At 36.8% G+C, this 21,748-nt stretch overlaps 1 protein-coding gene across 3 annotated transcripts in view; it reads right to left on the bottom strand.

The window, feature by feature from the left end:
• The window catches only part of kiaa1549lb (KIAA1549-like b), a 113,835-nt gene extending 93,489 nt beyond the window's left edge, over positions 1 to 20,346 (bottom strand). For all 3 annotated transcript variants that reach the window (XM_022679495.2, XM_049483529.1, XM_022679497.2), the window contains exon 1: positions 20,027 to 20,346. In XM_022679495.2, coding sequence (XP_022535216.2) covers positions 20,027 to 20,180 — 154 coding nt within the window. In that variant the 5' untranslated portion in view covers positions 20,181 to 20,346. The remainder of the gene's footprint in view (positions 1 to 20,026) is intronic.
• Between the last annotated feature and the right edge of the window lie 1,402 nt (positions 20,347 to 21,748).

Genomic DNA, 21,748 nt, shown 5'->3' with positions numbered 1-21,748 from the left:
CACGAGGATGATGGATGATCACAAGCATCAAACCAAACTGAACTGCTTGATTTTTTTGCACCAGGAGGGACTGGCATAAACGTTATCCAAAAGCAGTGTGTAAGACTGATGGATCCACCAAATATTGATTTCTGAACTCCTAAAACTGTTTTTTTTTTTTTTGTTTTTTTGCATTATCCGAGGTCTGAAAGCTCTGCATCTTTTTTGTTATTTCAGACATTTCTCATTTTCTGTAAATAAATGCTCTAAATGACAATATATTTTTTTTATTTGGAATTTGGGAGAAATGCTGTCTGTAGTTTATAGAATAAAACAGCAATGTTAACTTTACTCAAACCTATACATATAAATAGCAAAATAAGAGAAACTGATTTAGGAACTGAGGTGATCTCTTCATTTTTTCCAGAGCTGCACATCCTATAAAACTGTCCTCTTCCTTCACCTTCTCATAACGACATTTGACCGAAAAACCCACTCTACCGACCAAAGCTGTTTCTTGTCAAAGACCTCCAGACCACACCATCCAACTTTTCTTAGTCGATGGTCTTCTTAGGCTTATATTGGCTACAACCGGTCTCAAAGTCAAGATCTCAGGCAACCTTGTGAGAAACTGGCATCAGTTTCTTGAGTTCCTCTTCTACGGTGGCCGAGAAAGCCCAGCGCAGTGCAAATTGAAAAGCGCTGCAAAAGCACAAAACACATCCATCAAAATTACAACACAGGCGCAGCAAATAGAAAAACGTGCTGCAAAAAGAAAAACGCGCTGCAAATAGAAAAACGCGCTGCAAATAGAACCACAACACAACGGAAGTGAGTCACAACACAACGGAATTTTCCCGGGGGACCTTAAAAGATGCTGTACCAGCTGTATACAAAGGACAATAAGTGGCAAACAAGCTTCTGAAAAGTAAGTTATGTTTATTACCTGTGATTGCCACGGTTGTGTGCATATTATTAAAAGTTCTGCTTCACAAAACGCCTTGTTTGCCACTTATTGTCCTTTGTACACATAGTAAAGTCCGAGACGTTACTGAAGACGCAGCTTAGCTGGTACAGTATCTTTTAAGGTCCCCCGGGAAAATTTCGTTGTGTTGTGACTCACTTCCGTTGTGTTGTGGTTCTATTTGCAGCGCATTTTTCTATTTGCAGCGCGTTTTTCTATTTGCAGCGCGTTTTTCTATTTGCAGCGCGTTTTTCTATTTGCAGCGCGTTTTTCTATTTGCTGCGCCTGTGTTGTAATTTTGGTGGATGTGTTTTGTGCTTTTGCAGCGCTTTTCAATTTGCACTGCGTTGGGCTTTCTCGGCCACCGTACTCTTCCCTTTCTGAGTCTTTCTAGAGCAATGTCCACATGCCACAAGATTGAGTTATGAACTAAAGACTAAAGATTGTGAGCAGAACCATGCCCCCTCATTACCATACATAAAAACATAAAAAACAAACTTTCCTTCCTTCTTGTGAGGAAATTCGCAGCCAACCGCTAGATCCTCCTTCTATTCTATTCCTTCTATCTCATGCTCTGCCTTCCAAGGCAAAGAAGGACCAGCTTCAATCTACAACATATGAAGCCACCCAGAACTGCAGCACAAATTCTCAAGTCTTTCTATAGCTGACAAAAATGTCTGTTAAGGGGAACTGTGCAAGTCAAGGCATGAGCTAGAAGACCAATGGATGTATCTGTCAGATGGAAAAGATGACCAAAATGGTAAAGTAAACTTGCGTATTAAGGCTGCACGATATTAAAACATTTAAATATTGCAATGTTTTTTTTGAGGACATTTAAATGGCTTTTTAAAACTTAAATAAGAGCGTTTTTTTCTGGGATTAAAAGCATGATTTGGGCCGTAACTGGAAATATCTGCGCAGAACTGAGCCAAACTGAGGTGCGCAGCTATCGACAGCCTGTCTGCTGCTGTGTTCGCAAGCACGTGCACAGCCATGTGGAGGCCATGCGGTTACCTCCTGTTTACGCTTGCTCCCCCTCGCGCTTCTTAGGAAGCAGCCTGTCACTCACACAGACACAGAGACAGCGCTGTGCACTAAAAACGCAGCACTGTGCATTAAAACTTTGCAACATGATGTGTTTGATTTATATGCCTTAAGTGACATTGCACATCCTGCGATATGTCTATTGTGCAGGCTCACATCTCGCTGATGACGCTGCATATAACAGCAAAGTACACTTTTCAAATCTTAAACAAATTGTGCACACAAGTTGGTTTGAGAATTTTTAGAGAAAAATTTTGTTCTATAACAAAAATTGGATGAATAAAATGTGTATCAAATCACTGTATTTTGTCTTTCACTTATTTCAATGCATTTTCTGATGTGTATACTGTATTATCTTGTTGTAATGATGTAAAACTTGTCTGATATGTCAAATAAATACATTAAATATGTTTTTGGAGGCACAGGATCTTATCTGCTGTTCATTCTGAATTTGGAGGAATGAAGCATCCGAACAGGAGACGGTTTTAGTCTGAGTGGGTGTCGCTGGTGCAGGAGTTGCTCGGCCCCCTCACAGCAGAATATAGATCAAACACATGAGACTAAAGTGAAATGCTCTGCACAGTACAAAAAAAACAGCTTCCTGTGTTCGGATTCTACAGAAGTATTTGAGAATGGTATACAAATATATATTTTTGTTCTGTAAGTGTAAGTCTCTGTTTCCTCCTATAGCTCACATATTTAAGTCTCTAATTAAAGTCTAAATAAACAATAAAACCTAAATCTATACACTGAAGAGAAAAATATGTATGGGAAGTATCTTTCAGGGTTCATACACTTTTAACCAATAAATTTTCCTGATTTTTACATGACTTTTCCATGCCTTCAAGGAACATTTTAATGAACATACGTGAAGACATGGACAATAAAACCTAAAATCAACTAAGATTATAATTAAAACTGATTATAGTAGGCCTAAACTGAATCAAACAAACAATCTTTAATAATAAAATGGGTCAGATCCTCAGAGCTCTATTGTGTAGGGCTAAATTACTGTATTAACTCTGAACTGATGTATTTGTTATCTTAAAATAGATTTTCTTCCAATCTTTCATGACTTTTCCGAAACTTTCTGGGTATTTTTATTTTTCCAAATCTTATCCAGGCCTGGAAATTGCTATTTTTTACATTCCATGACTTTTCCAGGTTTTTTTTTATAACCGTACAAACCCTGATCTTGCGGCATGCACAAGTTTATTATCATTGCATTTACAACCAAGTTAATATAAAGATCTTCAGAATCCCTTTTTAGTTTTTTGTTTTTGTCCTATGTTTCCTTTTTTTTTAGAATTTCTTTTTTCTCAGCTAGATTTATCCAATCAATATCGCAATATACATCTATGTATTAAAATTATTATGTCTTTTGTTTACTACAAGATAACTAAAGAGGTTTATATACACTATATACATTCATCCATACAGCTATGCAACTATAGTTTATTGTAGCAGTTTTTACACAAAGGAGCAGTAGTAGTACACACAGTGCGCACTATTAGAAATGAGTGAAACACACCTGTAACAAACCAAACTCATTTGCAGTTTATTGTAGCAGTTTTTACACAAAGGAGCAGTAGTAGTACACACAGTGCGCACTATTAGAAATGAGTGAAACACACCTGTAACAAACCAAACTCATTTGCAGCCACAGAACACATGTATAAAACACCCAAATTCAATGGCATACAAAATATATATCTAATTAAATATATATTTGATTTTTATATGTTTTGATTATTGTTTGATATAGCACAAAAACTAGACTGGAGTTCACATAAGTCTGAATTTGCCAAAGAACTAAGAGTCTGCGTCTTTTCAGCGTTTTATCATGAAAGAGCATATCTTCTTAATTTTTCATCTGAATTCTGTGATTTTTGTCTGCATTCTTTTCATCACAGAAATCATAAGGTCATACTAATGATCAGTACACTAGTCTGCAGTAGGGGTGGGCGATATGGCACTAAAATAATATCACAATATTTCATGGTATTTTTTTTTTTTACGATAATGATACTTTTGGCGATATGACAAAACAATGAATTAGAAAAATGATTTAGAATTTTATTATTGCATGCAACATGGTTTGGCTGAGATATTATATATATATATATATATATATATATATATATATATATATATATATATATATATATATATATATATAGAAGATTTGTAACAGAAGTCAGTGAGCCAGGATGTCATGATACTAGTAACGCATTCCAAATATCTCTATATATTCAGGATTAAAGTAAAATAAATGATATTGGACAGATATAATCTATATATATATATAGTAGATATAAAATGGGAAATGAGAACAGTGTGATTTTTTCTTTTGCTAAAAACAGCAAAAAAGTAGCACCCTGATGTGATAATTAGGGGGTTATATTGCACGATATTTCAGGATATAATACCGTTCACGATATTCAATATTTTGTGACGATATCATCACGTACGATACTGTAGGACAATGCATTTCTACCATTAAAAGACATTTGATATCAATACAGAACAGCGCATTGTACCTGATTGACTCATATTATCCCTTAAATTTGATCTATTTTATATTCTGACCTAAAACAAGACAAGAATCACCAATCATCCACCTGACAGAGACAATCCTAACTATTTTTAATAACTGATTTAATAATCAGTCACTAAATCCCTCTCCTGAAGACCTGAGACAGAGCACAGACCCTGCTGCAGATGTAGCATGAATATTTGAGCTGTTCTGCTCAGGGCTCGGTGGAAAAGGCTGGGGACAGACTCTGTGTTAACTCTGTTCTGCAGTGATGGATTTGGAGAAAGACCCCATGTCTTCTGCTCCCTTTTAAAATCACATTAGTCTGAAGGGAAACTCTGCTGCAGGCTGCAGATGTCCTACCATAAACCAGAGAGGTGGGGAAAGAGAGAGAGAGAGAGAGAGAGAGACAGAGACCAGCCAATCCCATTTATTAAAATAACGGGCCATGCTAAAGTGTGACACTGACTCTGGCAGAGACAGAAACGAGAAACCATCTGCTCTCTTTCATTTCTCTTTCTCTTTTATTTTCATTCTCTGTTTTTTGTCTATTTCTCTGTTTTTATTCTTTATATCTCTCAGAATTTCTCTTTTTTCTTTTTTTTGTCTAACTCTCCCTATATCTCTCTCAATTTCTCACTTTATTTGTCTCTCTCTCTGTTTATCTCTCTCTCTTTCTAAATCTCACTTTCTCTGTATTTCTCTCTTTCTGTTTTTCTTTCTTTCTTTCTCTATATTTATCCATTTCTTTCTTTTTCTCTCTCAATTAATCTTTCTTTCTTTCTTTCTTTCTATTTCTCCATTGATTTATCTTTATCTCTCAATTTCTCTTTCTCTTCTCTCTCAATTTCTCTCTATTTCTCCATGTATTTCTTTTTATCTCTTGTATTTCTCTGTCTCGCTATTTATTTTTTTTCTTTCTCTTTAACTCTCTTCCTATTTCTCTTTCTTTATCTACTCTCTTCCTCTCTCTCTCTATTTCTCTCTCTAAATGTTTCTCTTTCTCTATATTTCTCTCTGTTTCTCTTTCTATTCCTCAGTTTCTTTCTCTTTATCTCTATCAATTTCTCTTTCTCTCTCTCTCTATTTCTTTCTTTCTTTCTTTCTTTCTTTCTTTTTTTTTCCTTTCCAAATCTTTCCTCATATCTCTCTCTATTTATTTTTCTTTCTTTTTTTTCTCTCCAAATTGTTCCTTGTATTTCTCACAATTTCGCTTTTTTATTATTCTATTTCTCTCTAAAATTATATGTTTCTCTATATATTTCTCTCCTTTTCTCTTCCTGTTTCTCTTCCTTTCTTTCTCTTTCACTCTCTATCTATGTTTCTCTGTATCTCTCTCTACCTCTCTCACTCTGTTTTTTCTCTCTTGTTCTATTTCTCTCTACTAGATTTTCTACTTCAGACAATATATTTAGATTTTCTACCAGAATTTTGATTATTTTTTGTTAGCTACTGCTAGCTAACAGGTTTATGTTTGTCATTTGGATTCAGTCAGCGTTTTCAGTTATTTATTTTTATTTTAAGACCAGATTATGCCTCTAATATAATTATAATATAAATGATAATATAATTCCATCGTAGATATATCTCTTAAACAAAATACATTTATAATAAATAATTATTTATAAATAAAATAAAAACACTGCCTACATTAATGGGCTCTCCCTGCTGAAAAAAACATAATTGCTTATATAAAGGTCAGTAAAAAAGATTGAGGTCAAAATATTATTATATTAAGTCTACCTGATATCAGCCGTCATACCTAAAATTATTATTATTTTTCCAGGCTCTGTCCACATCCCTATCCTCAATATATCACACTACCATACATTTAGATACAGTGGATTCTCAAAGCTTCTCCATCACATCCCCTTCATCACCAGGCAGTGATCAGAGGTCAGCCGTGCTTTTATCAGGATAGACACAGAAGCTCTAAATCTTTGAAGATCCGTTCTCTTTGTGCTAAAACACTCTCTCGCTTCTCATCCCTCCATCCCAGGGAGTCAACACTTGTTACAACCTTTCCCTGAGACTCCTTTACTCTGCCAAAATGATCACACATACCGCTGTAACGGCTGACACAGCTTCAGCCTCACACACTGATAGAGAATTTTCAGAATAATCACATATACAGCAAGCATACGTCTCTAAAACTGACAAATTCTCCTTTACATAGTCATCACAACACCACAACCAGAAGAATTTTTTAAATAATCACATATACAACAAGTATACTTCTCTAAAACTGACAGATTCTCCTTTACCTGCTCATCACAACACTACAAAGAGAAGAATTTATAAAATAATCACATATACAGCAAGTATACTTCTCTAAAACTGACAGATTCTACTTTACCTACTCATCACAACACAACGAAGATTTATTATTTTTTTAATAATCACATATACAACAAGTATACTTCTCTAAAACTGACGCTTTCTTCTTTACCTACTCATCACAACACTACAAAGAGAAGAATTTTCAAAATAATCACATATACAACAAGTATACTTTTCTAAAACTGACAGATTCTACTTTACCTACTCATCACAACACAACGAAGATTTATTATTTTTTTAATAATCACATATACAACAAGTATACTTCTCTAAAACTGACGCTTTCTTCTTTACCTACTCATCACAACACTACAAAGAGAAGAATTTTCAAAATAATCACATATACAACAAGTATACTTTTCTAAAACTGACAGATTCTACTTTACATAGTCATCACAACACCACAACCAGAAGAATTTTCAAAATAATCACATATACAACAAGTATACTTCTCTAAACTGACAGATTCTACTTTACCTACTCATCACAACACTACAAAGAATTGTTTTTTTAAATAATCACATTTACAACAAGTATACTTCTCTTAAACTGACAGATTCTACTTTACCTGCTCATCACAACACTACAAAGAGAAGAATTTATAAAATAATCACATATACAACAAGCATACATCTCTAAAACTGACAAATTCTCGTTTACCTGCTCATCACAACACCACAAAAGAAGAATTTTCAAAATAATCACATATACAACAAGTATACTTTTCTAAAACTGACAGATTCTACTTGACATAGTCATCACAACACTACAAAGAGAAGAATTTACAAAATAATCACATATACAACAAGCATACTTCTCTAGTACTGTCAGATTCTCCTTTACCTGCTCATCACAACACTACAAAGAGAATAATTTTTAAAATTATCACATATACAACAAGCATACGTCTCTAAAACTGACAAATTCTCCTTTACATAGTCATCACAACACCACAACCAGAAGATTTTTTTAAATAATCACATATACAACAAGTATACTTCTCTAAAACTGACAGATTCTCCTTTACCTGCTCATCACAACACTACAAAGAGAAGAATTTTCAAAATAATCACATATACAACAAGTATACTTTTCTAAAACTGACAGATTCTCCTTTACATAGTCATCACAACATCATATCCAGAAGAATTTTAAAAATAATCACATATACAACAAGTATACTTCTCTAAACTGACAGATTCTACTTTACCTGCTCATCACAACACTACAAAGAATTGTTTTTTTAAATAATCACGTATACAACAAGTATACTTCTCTAAAACTGACAGATTCTCCTTTACTTAATCATCACAACACTACAAAGAGAAGAATTTATAAAATAATCACATATACAGCAAGTATACTTCTCTAAAACTGACAGATTCTACTTTACCTACTCATCACAACACAACGAAGATTTATTATTTTTTTAATAATCACATATACAACAAGTATACTTCTCTAAAACTGACGCTTTCTTCTTTACCTACTCATCACAACACTACAAAGAGAAAAATTTATAAAATAATCACATATACAACAAGTATACTTCTCTAAACTGACAGATTCTACTTTACCTACTCATCACAACACTACAAAGAGAGGATCTCTGGTACTGTTACTGATCACTGGAGTAATCTAAGGATGCAACTTGGCCTGTCACAACAACTATTTTTGATGGGATGACAGAATAATAATTGAATTACAATCTTTAAATGTGCAATGCAATTCTATGGTGTAGCCTGTGCAAAAACCTTACACCATTGTGAACATTTATACTTGTGCAATTGTATGTCTGCATCACTCGGCAATTTAAACTCTGAAGGTGGGACTGTGAGGGTGGACCAATCACAGACATTTAGCAATGTGAGCGCAGATAAACTCAATATGACTTTAATTTTCTGTATTAATTTAACATAGTCATTTTACTTAACAGGTGCCTTATCTACTAAAAATCTTGGTCTTGACATGAACTCAACTATTAAAAGTCTTGGTCTTGACTCAGACTTAACATATCCCAGTCTTGGTCTTGACTTGGATTCAACTACTAAAAGTCTTGGTCTTGTGTTAGCCTCAACATGTCCTGGTCTTGGTCTTGACTCAAACTCAACTTTTAAATGTCTTGGTTTTGACTCAAACTCATCGATTTGTCCCTGTCTTGAACTTAAGTTCATCTGAACTACTGAAAGTCTTGGTCTTGACTAGGACTAAACTAGTAAAAGTCTTGGTCATGAATCAGACTCAAACATAAAGGAGAGAACATTACTATATGTCCCTGTCTTGGACTTGAGTTGATCTTGACTACTATAAGTCTTGATCTTGACTCTGACTCAACTACTAAGTCTTGGCCTTGACTTGGACTAAACTACTAAGTCTTGGTTTAAAAATATTGGTCTTTACTTGCACACAAAAATAAAGAAGTGAACATTATGATGTTTCCCTGTCTTGAATTTGAGTTAATCTAGACTACTAAAAATCTTGGTCTTGACCCTGACTCAACTAGTAAGAATTGGTGCTGACTTGCACTACACTACTAAAAGTATTGGTCTCTACTTGAACACAAGAATAAAGAAGTGAACAATATGTATCCCTGTCTTGGACTTGAGTTGGACTCGACTACTAAAAATCTTGCTCTTGACTCTGACTAATCATATCTTGGTCTTGACTTGGACTAAACTACTAAAACTCTTGGTCTCCACTTGGACACAAGAATAAAGGAGTGAACACTACTATGTCCTCGTCTTGGACTTGAGTTGGACTTGACCAATAAAGTTTTGGTCTTGCCTTGCACTTTTCTCTAGTGGTATTGCTACAACATTAGTGATTTAATGATGGAAGTTTGATGACTTTATAAGGATGTTATGAAGTCTATAGGCATGTCTTTATCATTCTGCACGTAGCCGAGCTGACATTCAGCTCTGTATAAAAAGTCCTGCAGTCGCACCACCCACTCTCTGCGTGTGCTGCTGCTGTTCTGTAAGGATGTTGAGGAAAGTGGTGGGAGGGTAATCCTGGGCAGATGGTAGAGGATGCTAATTAAGGGCCATGCTAGAGCTAGCAGCTTCCCTCCCATTATGTTTATTACTTATGTTAGAGAGTAACCAGAGGGATTGTGCACCATGACTGCAGTGGATCCTGACCACCTCTGCACTCATGAATCTTAATCAGATGGTGCTTTCATTAAGACCCACTAACACTTAACTACTACAAATCTTGGTCTTGACTCATCTATTGAAAGTATTGGTCTTGACTCATCTATTGAAAGTATTGGTCTTGACTCTGACTCATCTACTAAAAGTCTTGTTCATGACTCAAAGTCAACTACTAAAATTATTGGTTTTGACTAGGACTCATCTACTAAAAGTCTTGGTCTTGACTTAGAGTCAACTAGTAATCCATTTTGGTCTTGATTCTGACTTAACTCTTGAGAGTCTTGGTCTTGACTCAGACTCAACTACTAAAAGTCTTGGTCTTGGCTTAGACTCGACTACAAATCTTTGTCTTGACTCAGACTCAACTATAAAAAGTCATTGCTTTGACTCAGACTCAACTATTGTATGTCTTGGTCTTGACCATGACTCAACTATTAAAAGCCTTGGTCTTGACTCAGACTCAACTATTGAAAATACTGATTTTGAATCTGACTCAACTACTAAATGTCTTGGTCTTGACCATGACTCAACTATTAAAAGTCTTGGTCTTGACTCAGACTAAACTATTGAAAGTATTAGTCTTGAATCTGACTCAACTACTAAAAGTCTTGGTCTTGACTCAGAGTTAACTATTAAAAGTTTTGTCTTGACTTGGACTCAACTACTACAAATATTGGTCTTGATTCAGACTCAACTATTAAAAGCCTTGGTCCTAACTGAGACTTAACTATTGAAAGTCTTGGTCTTGACTCTGGCTAACTACTAAAAGTCTTGGTCTTCACTGTAATTCATTTACTAAAAGTCTTTGTCTTGACTGAGACTCATCTATTAAAAGTTTTAGTCTTGACTCAGAGTCAACTACTAAAATTCTTGGCTTTGGCTTGGACTCAAATACTACAAATCATGGTCTTGACTCTGACATAACTACTAAAAATCTTGGTCTCGACTCAGACTCAACCACTACAGATATAGTCTTAACTCACAATCAACTAGTAAAAGTTTTGGCCTTGGCTCAAACTCAGTGACTAAAATCTCGGTCTTGACATAGAGGCAACAAGTAAACCTTTTTGGTCTTGATTCAGACTCAACTACTGAAAGTCCTGGGGCCTCATGTACTAAAGGTGCGTACGCACAAAAACATTGCGTACGCCATATTTCACGCTCACGGTCTGATGTACTAAATTTGACTTGAACGTGTGAAAGTGCGTTCCCCCACGGAAGTTTTGTTTTGGGCGTACGCCTTTTTTTTGTGCGTATGTATTGTGTTTTTGTCATTTGGCGACACTTAGAGGCGATGCATTGAAATTACAACTATTAAGATATCCTTTATGCACACATTGAAGTAAGCATTATTGGGTAAAATAAAGTAAATTAATCAGACAGTTTCATTGTCTTACAGAAATAATCGTTTAACGTGTTTCCACTTAGCCTAGATCAGGTTTCCGCTGGAGTTGTTGGAGATGCAGCGTTGGCATTACTGGAAAATACTGCTAATGGCCGAATTCATTGAGCGCGCATTTTCCGTGACCATTATGTTTTTTTGGCCCATGATGATGACTGGCTTAGAGCATAAGAAAACAAGCTGAGTGCGTGACGTGTGTCTTTTTGGTAGGCAACTCATTTAAAGCATTTAAATGAAAGCATTTATCTTAGAATAATAAAACTTAAAACATGGGTAATTATACGCTATGCGTATATAATATTATTATTATTAATAATAATAATAATAATAATAATAATAATAATAATAATAATAATAATATAACATTATACTCTGCGTAATTGAGGGAGGAGTCGTGGCAAGTGTGTTGTTTTCGTGCATTTGCGCTTGATTTCAAGTTGATTGTGATGTACTAAGAGAAAGTACGTGGAATTCTGCCTACGCACGGTTTGATAAATCCGGATTTTTTTGTGCGTACGGAACATTTTAGTAGGAAGTCCACGCAAGTCTTAGTACATGAGGCCCCTGGTCTTGACTCAGACTCAACTACTGAAAGTCTTGTTCTTGACTCGGACTCAACTATTGAAAGTCCAGGGGCCTCATGTACTAAAGGTGCATACGCACAAAAATATTGCGTACGCCATATTTCACGCTCACGGTCAGATGTACTAAATTTGACTTGAACGTGTGAAAGTGCGTTCCCCCACGGAACTTTTGTTTCGGGCGTACGCCTTTTTTTTGTGCGTATGTATTGTGTTTTTGTCATTTGGCGACACTTAGAGGCGATGCATTGAAATTACAACTATTAAGATATCCTTTATGCACACATTGTAGTTAAGCATTATTGGGTAAAATAAAGTTAATTAATCAGACAATATCATTGGCTTGCATAAATAATCGTTTAAAGTGATTCCACTTAGCCTAGATTCTATAAAAATGCATAAAAGTTTGCGCTGGAGTTGTTGGAGTTGGCAACGTTGGCATTATTGGAAAATATTGCTAATGGCCAAATTCATTGAGAGCGCATTTTCCACGACCATTATGTTTTTTTGGCCCATGATGATGACTGACTCATAAGCCGTTTTAGATTTTCAAGAGCATAGGAGGATAAGAAAACAAGCTGAGTGCGTGACGTGTGGCTTCTTGGTAAGCAACTCATTTAAAGCATTTAAATGAAATAATTTATTATCCCTCTTAGAATAATACAATTTAAACATGGGTAAATATACACTACACGTATATCATATTAATAATAATAATATAATAATAATAATTTTTATTATATATATATTTTTATTATTATTATTATTCTAACTTTATACTCTGCGTAATTGAGGGAGGAGTCATGGCAGGTGTGTTGTTTTCGTGCACTTGTGCTTAATTTCGAGTTGATTGTGATGTACTAAGAGAAAGTACGTGGGATTCTGTCTACGCACGGTTTGATAAATCCGTATTTTTTTGTGCGTACGGAACTTTTCAGGTCTGAGCGTACGGAACATTTTAGTAGGAAGTCCACGCAAGTCTTAGTACATGAGGCCCCTGGTCTTGACTCGGACTTGACATATCCCGGTCTTGATCTTGACTATTAAAATGTACTGGATGGAGCTATATCATTACAGAAAACACAGTTCTACAACTGCTCTACAGCTCAACACTTGGGGAATTTATACCTGGCATTAGGTAAGCCACCAGAAAAGCTCTGAGCTATCTGTAATTTTTTAAGTGGGAACTCCATGAGCATCAATGAACCATGGCTCATTCACATCTTTTCTGAAGAGAACAGAGAACAAATCTTTTTTTTTCTTCATATTTATCACAAATGTCATTACACTCGACGTCAAAGCCCTCACTCCTTCCAGTCTTCTACGACAGCTTCTAACAGCAGTGATCAGCTGAAAGAAATGAACCTGATAAGTCAGGAGCTTCAGTGCTGAGTGGAAGAAAAAGCTGAAGGTACAGCAGTTCTCAGTGGATTCAGTGAATTTAGCCGAGTGCTCAAAATGTGGAGCAATCTTCTCCACAAAAGGCCACACTCTGAACTCTGGTGAGCTTTTGTTCCACCCAATCAGTCACACGTCTCCTTCTAATTACAGTGCTGGTTAACTCTAATCCTGCTGCTGCAGCCGTTTGTTGAGACGTCGAGGAAGGAGGAGTAAAGTTCAGAGGTGTATCTGCACTCAACTCATACATACAGCTCTAAAAAAAAAATTAAGAGCCCACTTCAGTTTCTGAATCAGTTTCTCTGATTTTGCTATTTATAGGTTTATGTTTGAGTAAAATGAACATTGTTGTTTTATTCTATAAAGTAGGGACAACATTTCTCCCAAATTTCAAATAAAAATATTGTTATTTAAAGCATTTATTTACATGTTAATATTCATAAGAGTTCAGAAATCAATATTTGGTGGAATAACCCTGGTTTTAAATCACAGTTTTCATGCATCCTGGCATGTTCTCCTCCAGCAGTCTTACACACTGCTTTTGGATAATTTTATGTCACTCCTGGTGCAAAAATTCAAGCAGTTCAGTTTGGTTTGATGGTTTGTGATCATCCATCTTCCTCTTGATTATTTTCCAGAGGTTTTTAATTTGGTAAAATCAAAGAAACTTATAATTTTTAAGTGGTCTCTTATTTTTTTTCCAGAGCTGTATACAGTATTGTAACAAAAGTACATTATCACAATGTATTTCTGAGTTCAGTAAATATATAATACATATAATCATAAACTGCTTTAAGTGTTCTAGAGCGGTTACATAACACCAAACAGATATCCATCAGGTTTTCTGGAGAATTGAGCTGATCTCTTAACAGCCCTCTCAGCACCATGACCCAGTTCTGATTCTGCTGTGCCCTGCATACGGCTCGGCTCTTCTGGAAGCACACCAGCAAGGTCCACAAACACACACACACTCTATATATCCACACTCCTGAAAGTCAGTTTTAAAGCTTTTCATGTTCTTGTTTTACAGAAATTATGGTACAGTTCAGCACAAATAACTGGAAGTTTCCGTAAAAAAACACTATTTAGTCCAGTTAAAACTAACTCTGGTAGGTTTGCGTCAGGTATAAAAACAGTAATCCCACTCAAACTGAGACATGTGAGAAGAGGTGGTCTCGTTCCGGTCCTAAACCAACTCTGGAACAGCTTGTTTGTGGTGAGAACGCGATCTGACCTCAATCTGACCTCAATCTTACCTGCTTATCACACTTCCCCCTTACGATTGAGCTTAACAACTGTTCAGGTGCAGTTTAACCTGATTTATTACCCAGATAATTACTGCTCCATGCTAAACTGTTTTCACGCATGTGCAAATCCACTTACTCCACAGCTTTAATTTACACTGATATTCTTTTCCGATTATCAAACAAACTTTAATATCAGACGAAGATATCCTGAGTAAATATAAAAAAAAAACATTTTTGAAATCAATCTAGCTCTGTGTGAAAAAGTGTTTGACAGCTTAATCTAAATCTAACTTGGTTGTGCCATCTTTGACGTCAACAACTGCCAATCAAGCTTTACTGATAACTACCACAGAGTCTTTCACATCTCTGTGGAAGAATTTTGGTCCACTCTTCTTTACATAATTGTTTTAATTCAGATAAATTGGAGGGGTTTCCAGCATGAATATCATTTTGTTTTTTTTTAAGCCAGTCTGAGCTTTCTGTTGTAAGACAGGCTCTATTTTTTGATTCTACAGGTCTGGCAGTAATCAGGTCTGGTTGTAGTTAGTAGTAACTAAATTGAACTCAGCTTCCCAAAAAGTGTGATTAATCACAGTTCATTTATGGGGCAGCAAATGCTTTTTTTCACAAACGGCTAGATTGGTTTGGATATTTTTTTCCCTTTATAAATGAAATCATCATTTGAAAAAGTGCATTTTATATTTACTCCGTTTTTTATATTTACTAAGTTTGTTTGATAATCTGAAAAATGTTCGTATGACAAAAAATGCAAAAACGAAAGAAATCTGTAAATGTGCAGATTCTGTAAAAGTCTGGGACGCATAATTTCATTTTTTTTGCTGTATTTACTTCTCTGCTCCCACACCAGACAGCTCTGACCAATCAGAGGGGACAACAGGCTTGTGTGGTTTGTTGGGGCCCAATTTGGTGCATTTATGTTTTTAGCTGTGTGAAAACAAACCAAACCGAATGGAAAACTATTCAAGTAAACAAACTCATCACCTTATTCAGACATGAAAAACAGTCAAACACTCACGGTTGATATAAAACTGTCACGAGAACTGCTTTTTTTTTTTTTTTTTGATTATATATTGTCCCTAAAAGAACTGCAATATACGCAATTATTGCCATTTTAAAAGTATTTTATGACACTATCAAAGCTAAATGTGCTACTTAGAAAAATCTAAAGTATAAAACATAATCCTGCATGTGTTCCTGTATAGCTTTAATGTAGTCTTCAATATTATTTTGTTTTATTTAAAATATTATGAAAAAAAAGAAAACACATTGAATGAGAAGAAGTGTGTCCAAACTTTTGACTGGTAATGTATGTTAATATGCATTTGTTCTAATGTTCTAATGTAATCTGGAGTTTTTACAGAACCAATTATTGCTTTATCACGTTTATATCAGGTATTGTGATACTGCACATGGTCTCAAGTCACATCATACAATCACGTCAATGATGCTTATCCGAACCTCCCTCCCTGGCCACTTAGAACTAGTCTATACCTCTCAAAGTGTGCATCCCTGCAAGACTCCATGCTTTGCTCCAACACGCCCACTCCTTACACCTCACACACCAGTGTACCGCACAACCAAGCCCTTTCTTAACCTGGATTAAAGTGCTAGATTTAGACCCAAACCAGTACAGAACCATAGAGAGACGTACTCCGTTCAGATGCCCATCACTGCAAAGCACAGCACTGCATACATGTATGTACTACACTGTAAAAGCTGCTGAGACGCTGTATACTCCTCTCCGCTCTGCGAGTGCACTCGAGCTGGAAGGACAAAGCAGTGCTGCAGAGCCCTTCTTTTCCCTGCTCAGCTCTGCATCGAGCACTCCCACGCTAGCGGAGAACCAGATCCAGCACTGGAAGCTGGGAGCAGTTAGGCATTGCAGTGAAACAGGCAGCAGCTGATTCCTCAAGGTTTGAGAGTGGATTCAGCTACGATAGTAGAATTATAATTGGCCGTCAGTGCACTATGGAGGCCAGTGTGCCATATGGTCATACAGTCATACGGTCACATGGGACGTACATGTTCAGTATAGAGCCAGGAAGACAAAGCCATTAAAAGCCATTGGAAGCCATTGTTATCCTATAGCAAGTTTGCACTTAAAAAAAGGAAGGACATTTTATTTTAAAAGGACCAAGCATGCAGAGTTTCCAAAAGTGTCCACTATATAACCAGGTGGCCCAGTTTACAAACTAGTTTTACTCAATCCAGCATACACCAACCAGACCATTGTTGCAACAAAACATGGGGATTCTTCGCCAAAGCTGATGTGGTTTCTCTCACCAAGAGGTACACTACCCAAAAGTAGATTTAGGCCCAATCCCATTTCACCCCTTGGCCCTACCCCTCTGTTTTGCCCGTGTATGATGAGGGGTAGGGGTGTCCTGATTCTTGTTAGGCTGGAGGGGTAGGTTACGGGAAGGGATGGGTCTCGAAAGCCCTTCAAACTGAGATTTTTCTGATTCACACTTCAAACAAAGTGGTATGAGAATTACTGGTAAGAAACCCACAATTGTAAATATCGTTCTTGTTAAAAATGACAATCGTCACTATATTACCATAGTTTAATGTGGAGTTTTAATGTTTTATGGCCAAATTCTTTATAACAAGCATAAAAAAGATCTCTAGTAGTTTGTCTCAGTAGCTAGCTAGCTAGCTAACTATCCCGTTCCACCTTAAATGGTGCAAAAGATGGCAGGGGATGCAGCATTTAAGGCGTAACGGAAAAATAAAATAAAAGCTAACAAAAGCTAATCAAAGCTAATTTCAGCTCCTCTTCACAGAGGAATTAAGAAATCGACAATAATAATTAATTTCTGCACCATCTCCTCCCTTTCTGAAGACATACAATAAAGCCCTAAAGTTAACTAGTTAACCAGCAACAGCTAGGTTACTGAACTTCAGCGCTCCTGATGACGTATCAGGTGGTTGAAGGGTTTCCAAATTCTTAGGAGGAGGATTTCACCCATTCTCCTTATGACTCCCAAGGGGAAAAGTTACACTTGAAAAGAAGGGGTAGGGGTACATTTTTAAAAGTCTATCAGCTGGTTAGAAAATGACTTTGAGTGAGTCGTAGAGGAATGTTTTGCGGTCAGTGATCTCTCACTAAGAGGTACACTTGCGTGTAAACTCTTTTGTCAATAATTGTACTATTTATTGTTATATACTGTAGTTACCTCATACAGTATGCTTTATCAAATCATTGCTTAATGATGTTGAATATGATGATCTGGTGATAAAAGCGAACATATCAGTGTGGTGGTGCACTTGCTGGGTAGAGCCTAGATGAATTTGTTTAATTTAAAATGGTCAAGCATTCAGAGTTGCCGGAAGTGTCCACTACATAACCAAGTGGCCCAGTTTACATCATAAACTAGTTTTCCTAAATATGGCAGACATTAACCTCAAAGTGCGAACTGTTTTTTTTACAGGGTATATCAAAGAGAATTCACTTATTTTGAGAGGACCAAGCATGCTGAGTATCCAGAAGTGTCCACTATATAACCAAGTGGCCCAGTTTACACTATAAGCTTTTTTTTTTCTCTCAAAATGACACACATTACCCTTACCATCATTCCAAATAGAACAAGATTCATCCCTAAAGCTGATGTGTTTTCTTACTCACTAAGAGGTACACTACCTAAAGTAGCCGTGAGAGAACTGTTTTAAAGGTTGGATAAAACCGAACATATCAAAGAAAAATTCAGAGGAGCTCTGCAGGAGGAAGAGCTTTCTCTTATAAAGCGCCTCAACTCTGGAATAATCTCCCCGAATATGTTCGGGACTCAGACACAGTCTCAATCTTTAAGTCTAGACTGAAAACTTACTTGTTTAGTTTAGCTTTTGGTAATTAATGTTTTTTCCTTTAGATAAGGCTGCAGATTCAGGGGTTCATGAACAGAGGGAATTGTGGGTAAACTGAGATGCTGGTGCTGTTGTTCTCCCACTGCACACGGTCACTCAGGTTTGTGGACGGTGGAGTGGGTGGATGCCAGCGTTTCAGGGAGCCTCCATGTCTATGTTACCTTCTGGCTCTCTGCCTTTAGTTAGGCTGTTTTATTCAGTTCTGCCGGAGTCATTAGCCACACTCTGATAATGTTTTAATATTCTCCGTTTTACATAAATCCAGTCAAAACTAATTCCATCTCTCTGCCTTCCTCCGAGTTACTGACTGCCCACCTGTCTGACCCGATACTGATGTTGGACCCTCAGGCTCTCGCGTCTCCTGTCCGGCCAGACTGATGGAGTTTCTGAAGTCAGCTCTTCTCCACCACCACCACAGATCAGCTGCTCATCATCCATCTTACTCTCCACTACTGATTACATCCAAGCCATTAGTGGTGCGCTATTACACTCCTGAATATATAAAACCTATATGGATGTATAAAAGACTTTTTAAATTTTAATTTAAAAGCCGTTTGACCAGTGGTAGGATGGTCCCCCCTCAAATGTGAGTCTTGGTCCTCCCAAGGTTTCTTCCTCCTCCTGCAGCTCTGAGGGAGTTTTTCCTTGCCTCCGCGCTCACTGGGGGTTCTGTATTCTGTATTTTCTATGTTTAATGTTTTGCCTGATTCTTTGTCCTGTAATCATGTTTCTGTAAAGCTGCTTTGTGCCAACACCTGTTGTAAAAAGCGCTATACAAATAAATTTGATTTGATTTGAAAAATGAATTCATTTTGAGAGGACCAAGCATGCAGAGTTTCCAGAAGTGTCCACTATATAACCAAGTGTCCCAGTTTACATTACAAGCTAGTTTTTTCTCAATACGACAGACATTAACCTCACAATCGTCCCAAATAGAAAAAGATTCTTCCCGAAAACTGATGTTTATTTCTCTCACTAAGAGGTTAACTACCTAAAGTAGCCGTGAGAGATCTGTTTTATAGGGCATATCAAAGAGAAGACCAAGCATGCAGCGTTTCTAGGTGGCCCAGATTACATTTATACATTTTTTTTTCCCAATTTGGCTCCTGGAGGCCCAATGTCCCACACATTTCACAAAATTATAACACCATTAAAGAAAGTATGAAACTATGAAATGGGCTTTTGTGTGTTTTTGAGAGATGCAATATCTAATATTAAATTAGAGTAAAGTAATTGAGTAAAAAGTGGTGTATGCCATTAAATACAAATTATTTGCAAAGCATCAAAAGTTTTTTTTTTTTTTTTTTTTTTAATGCATAAACACTGAAAAATAACCAAATACAGCCATGCATAACTCCATGCAAAACTGAAGCTTCCATTTACTCTTTCTTTCTGTACAACTTTGCACATTGCAAATCAGTGTAATTCAATGCAATTCAATTCAATGCAATGCAATGGAATACAGTACAATGCAACGCACTGCAGCGCTCGTGCTTACCCGTGCTGGACCCTGTGCAGCTGTGTAGCCGCATCAGCAGCAGTATCATCAGCAGCAGCAGTGCGGCTCCGGGGCTCCAGCAGCAGCAGCAGCATCGGCGGCGGCGGCTGAACCTGCCTGGCTCCCCGCGCGCCCTCCTCACTCCGCCCGCCATGCGCGCCGCTCCGCTCTCCGCTCGCTCATACTCTGCAGCCGCAGCGCGAGGAAAACGAGGTCCGGGCAGCAGAGGAGCTCTAGCAGCCCCGCTCAGCCCCGCGCGCCCATCCAGAGTTCCAGAGCCCGGGCTGAGTGATCCGCAGAGCGCAGGTCTGTCCCTCAGTCTGAATGAATGAAGCAGCTCAGCTCAGAAACTACAGCATCCCTGAACCTGCTCTCCAAACAGAAATCTGACTACACCCTGTGGTCACCATGAAGAACTGCACCTTCAGTGAAGGACAGGGAAACCAGTGTCCAATTGTTCCTGCTGGAAAATGAAATCTGCATTTTCATAAAAGTTGTCAGCAGAGGGATGCATTAAAGTGCTTTAAGATTGACATGTCTCTCCAAACCATCACTGATTGTAGAAACTTCACACTAGACCTAAAGCAGTTTGGACTGTGTGTCTCTCCACTCTTCCTCCAGACTGCTCCCTTGATTTACAAATGAAATGTAAAATGTACTGATGATCAGTGATGGTTTGGAGAGACATGTCATCTGCTGGTGTTGATCCACTGTGTTTTATTATCAAGTCTAAAGTCAGTGCAGTTTTGTTTTCCCACAAAATCTTAAAGCACTTCATGCTTCCCTCTGCTGACAACTTTTATGAAGATGTGGATTTCATTTTCCAGCAGGACTTGGCACACTGCCCACACTTCCAAAAGTATCAACTGGTCTTATATAGTATTTTAACTTACTAAGATACAGATTTTTGGGTTTTCATTAGTTGTGAGCCATAATCATCAACAATAAAATAGATAAATGCTTAAAATAGATCAGTGTGTGTGTGATGCATCTATATAATATGTTTCTTATGCTTTAGTTTAGTTTGGTTATATCTGGACTGAAGATGGAAAGTAAATGATACTAAAGACTGAACTGAAAGGAACTGAGGTTTTATTAACTGTGTATACTGGGCAATATATACATATAGTACAGATCTTATTCAATTATTACCATGAGGTATTCAAATAATAGTGTAAATATATTTTACAACTATGTTTGGAGGAAATAAATCTTCATAGAAATGTAGATCAGTGCAGTATTCTTTATATACAGAATACAGAATATACAGAATATTTAATGCTATGTTTGATTATCAGTGTTTTAAATGTACAGCAAAAAATGGAGAGCTGAAGTTTCAGAGTTTAACAGCTAACAATTGATTTTCACTCTTAAAGTGTAGTTTTAACTTATTAAATAGTGTTCAGTGTTGGAGTTATTAACCCAAACAAGCCCAATAAATACTGCCAAATTTTACAGAGATTTAATGAAACTTCTCTGAATTAAATTAATTATTTGCAATAATAGGTGTGTTCCCCCGATCCTAATTTACTTCATAAGTATGTAGTCTTCCCAGCAGGGCTACCTTTCATTGGGTATTCCATTATATTGTATATAATGGTTGGTTGCCTTGCCAACGTGTTGAAGTCTATAAGAGCAAGTTAAAATGTAAACTGTGATAAAGTGTTGGCAATGCTCTTAAAACAGGATTAAAGGTTTAAACAGCAATGCAGGATTAAAGTT

Source organism: Astyanax mexicanus, chromosome 9, assembly GCF_023375975.1.
Source record: "Astyanax mexicanus isolate ESR-SI-001 chromosome 9, AstMex3_surface, whole genome shotgun sequence".
Classification (NCBI taxonomy): domain Eukaryota; kingdom Metazoa; phylum Chordata; class Actinopteri; order Characiformes; family Acestrorhamphidae; genus Astyanax; species Astyanax mexicanus.
This window is presented reverse-complemented; position numbering and strand designations above follow the sequence as displayed.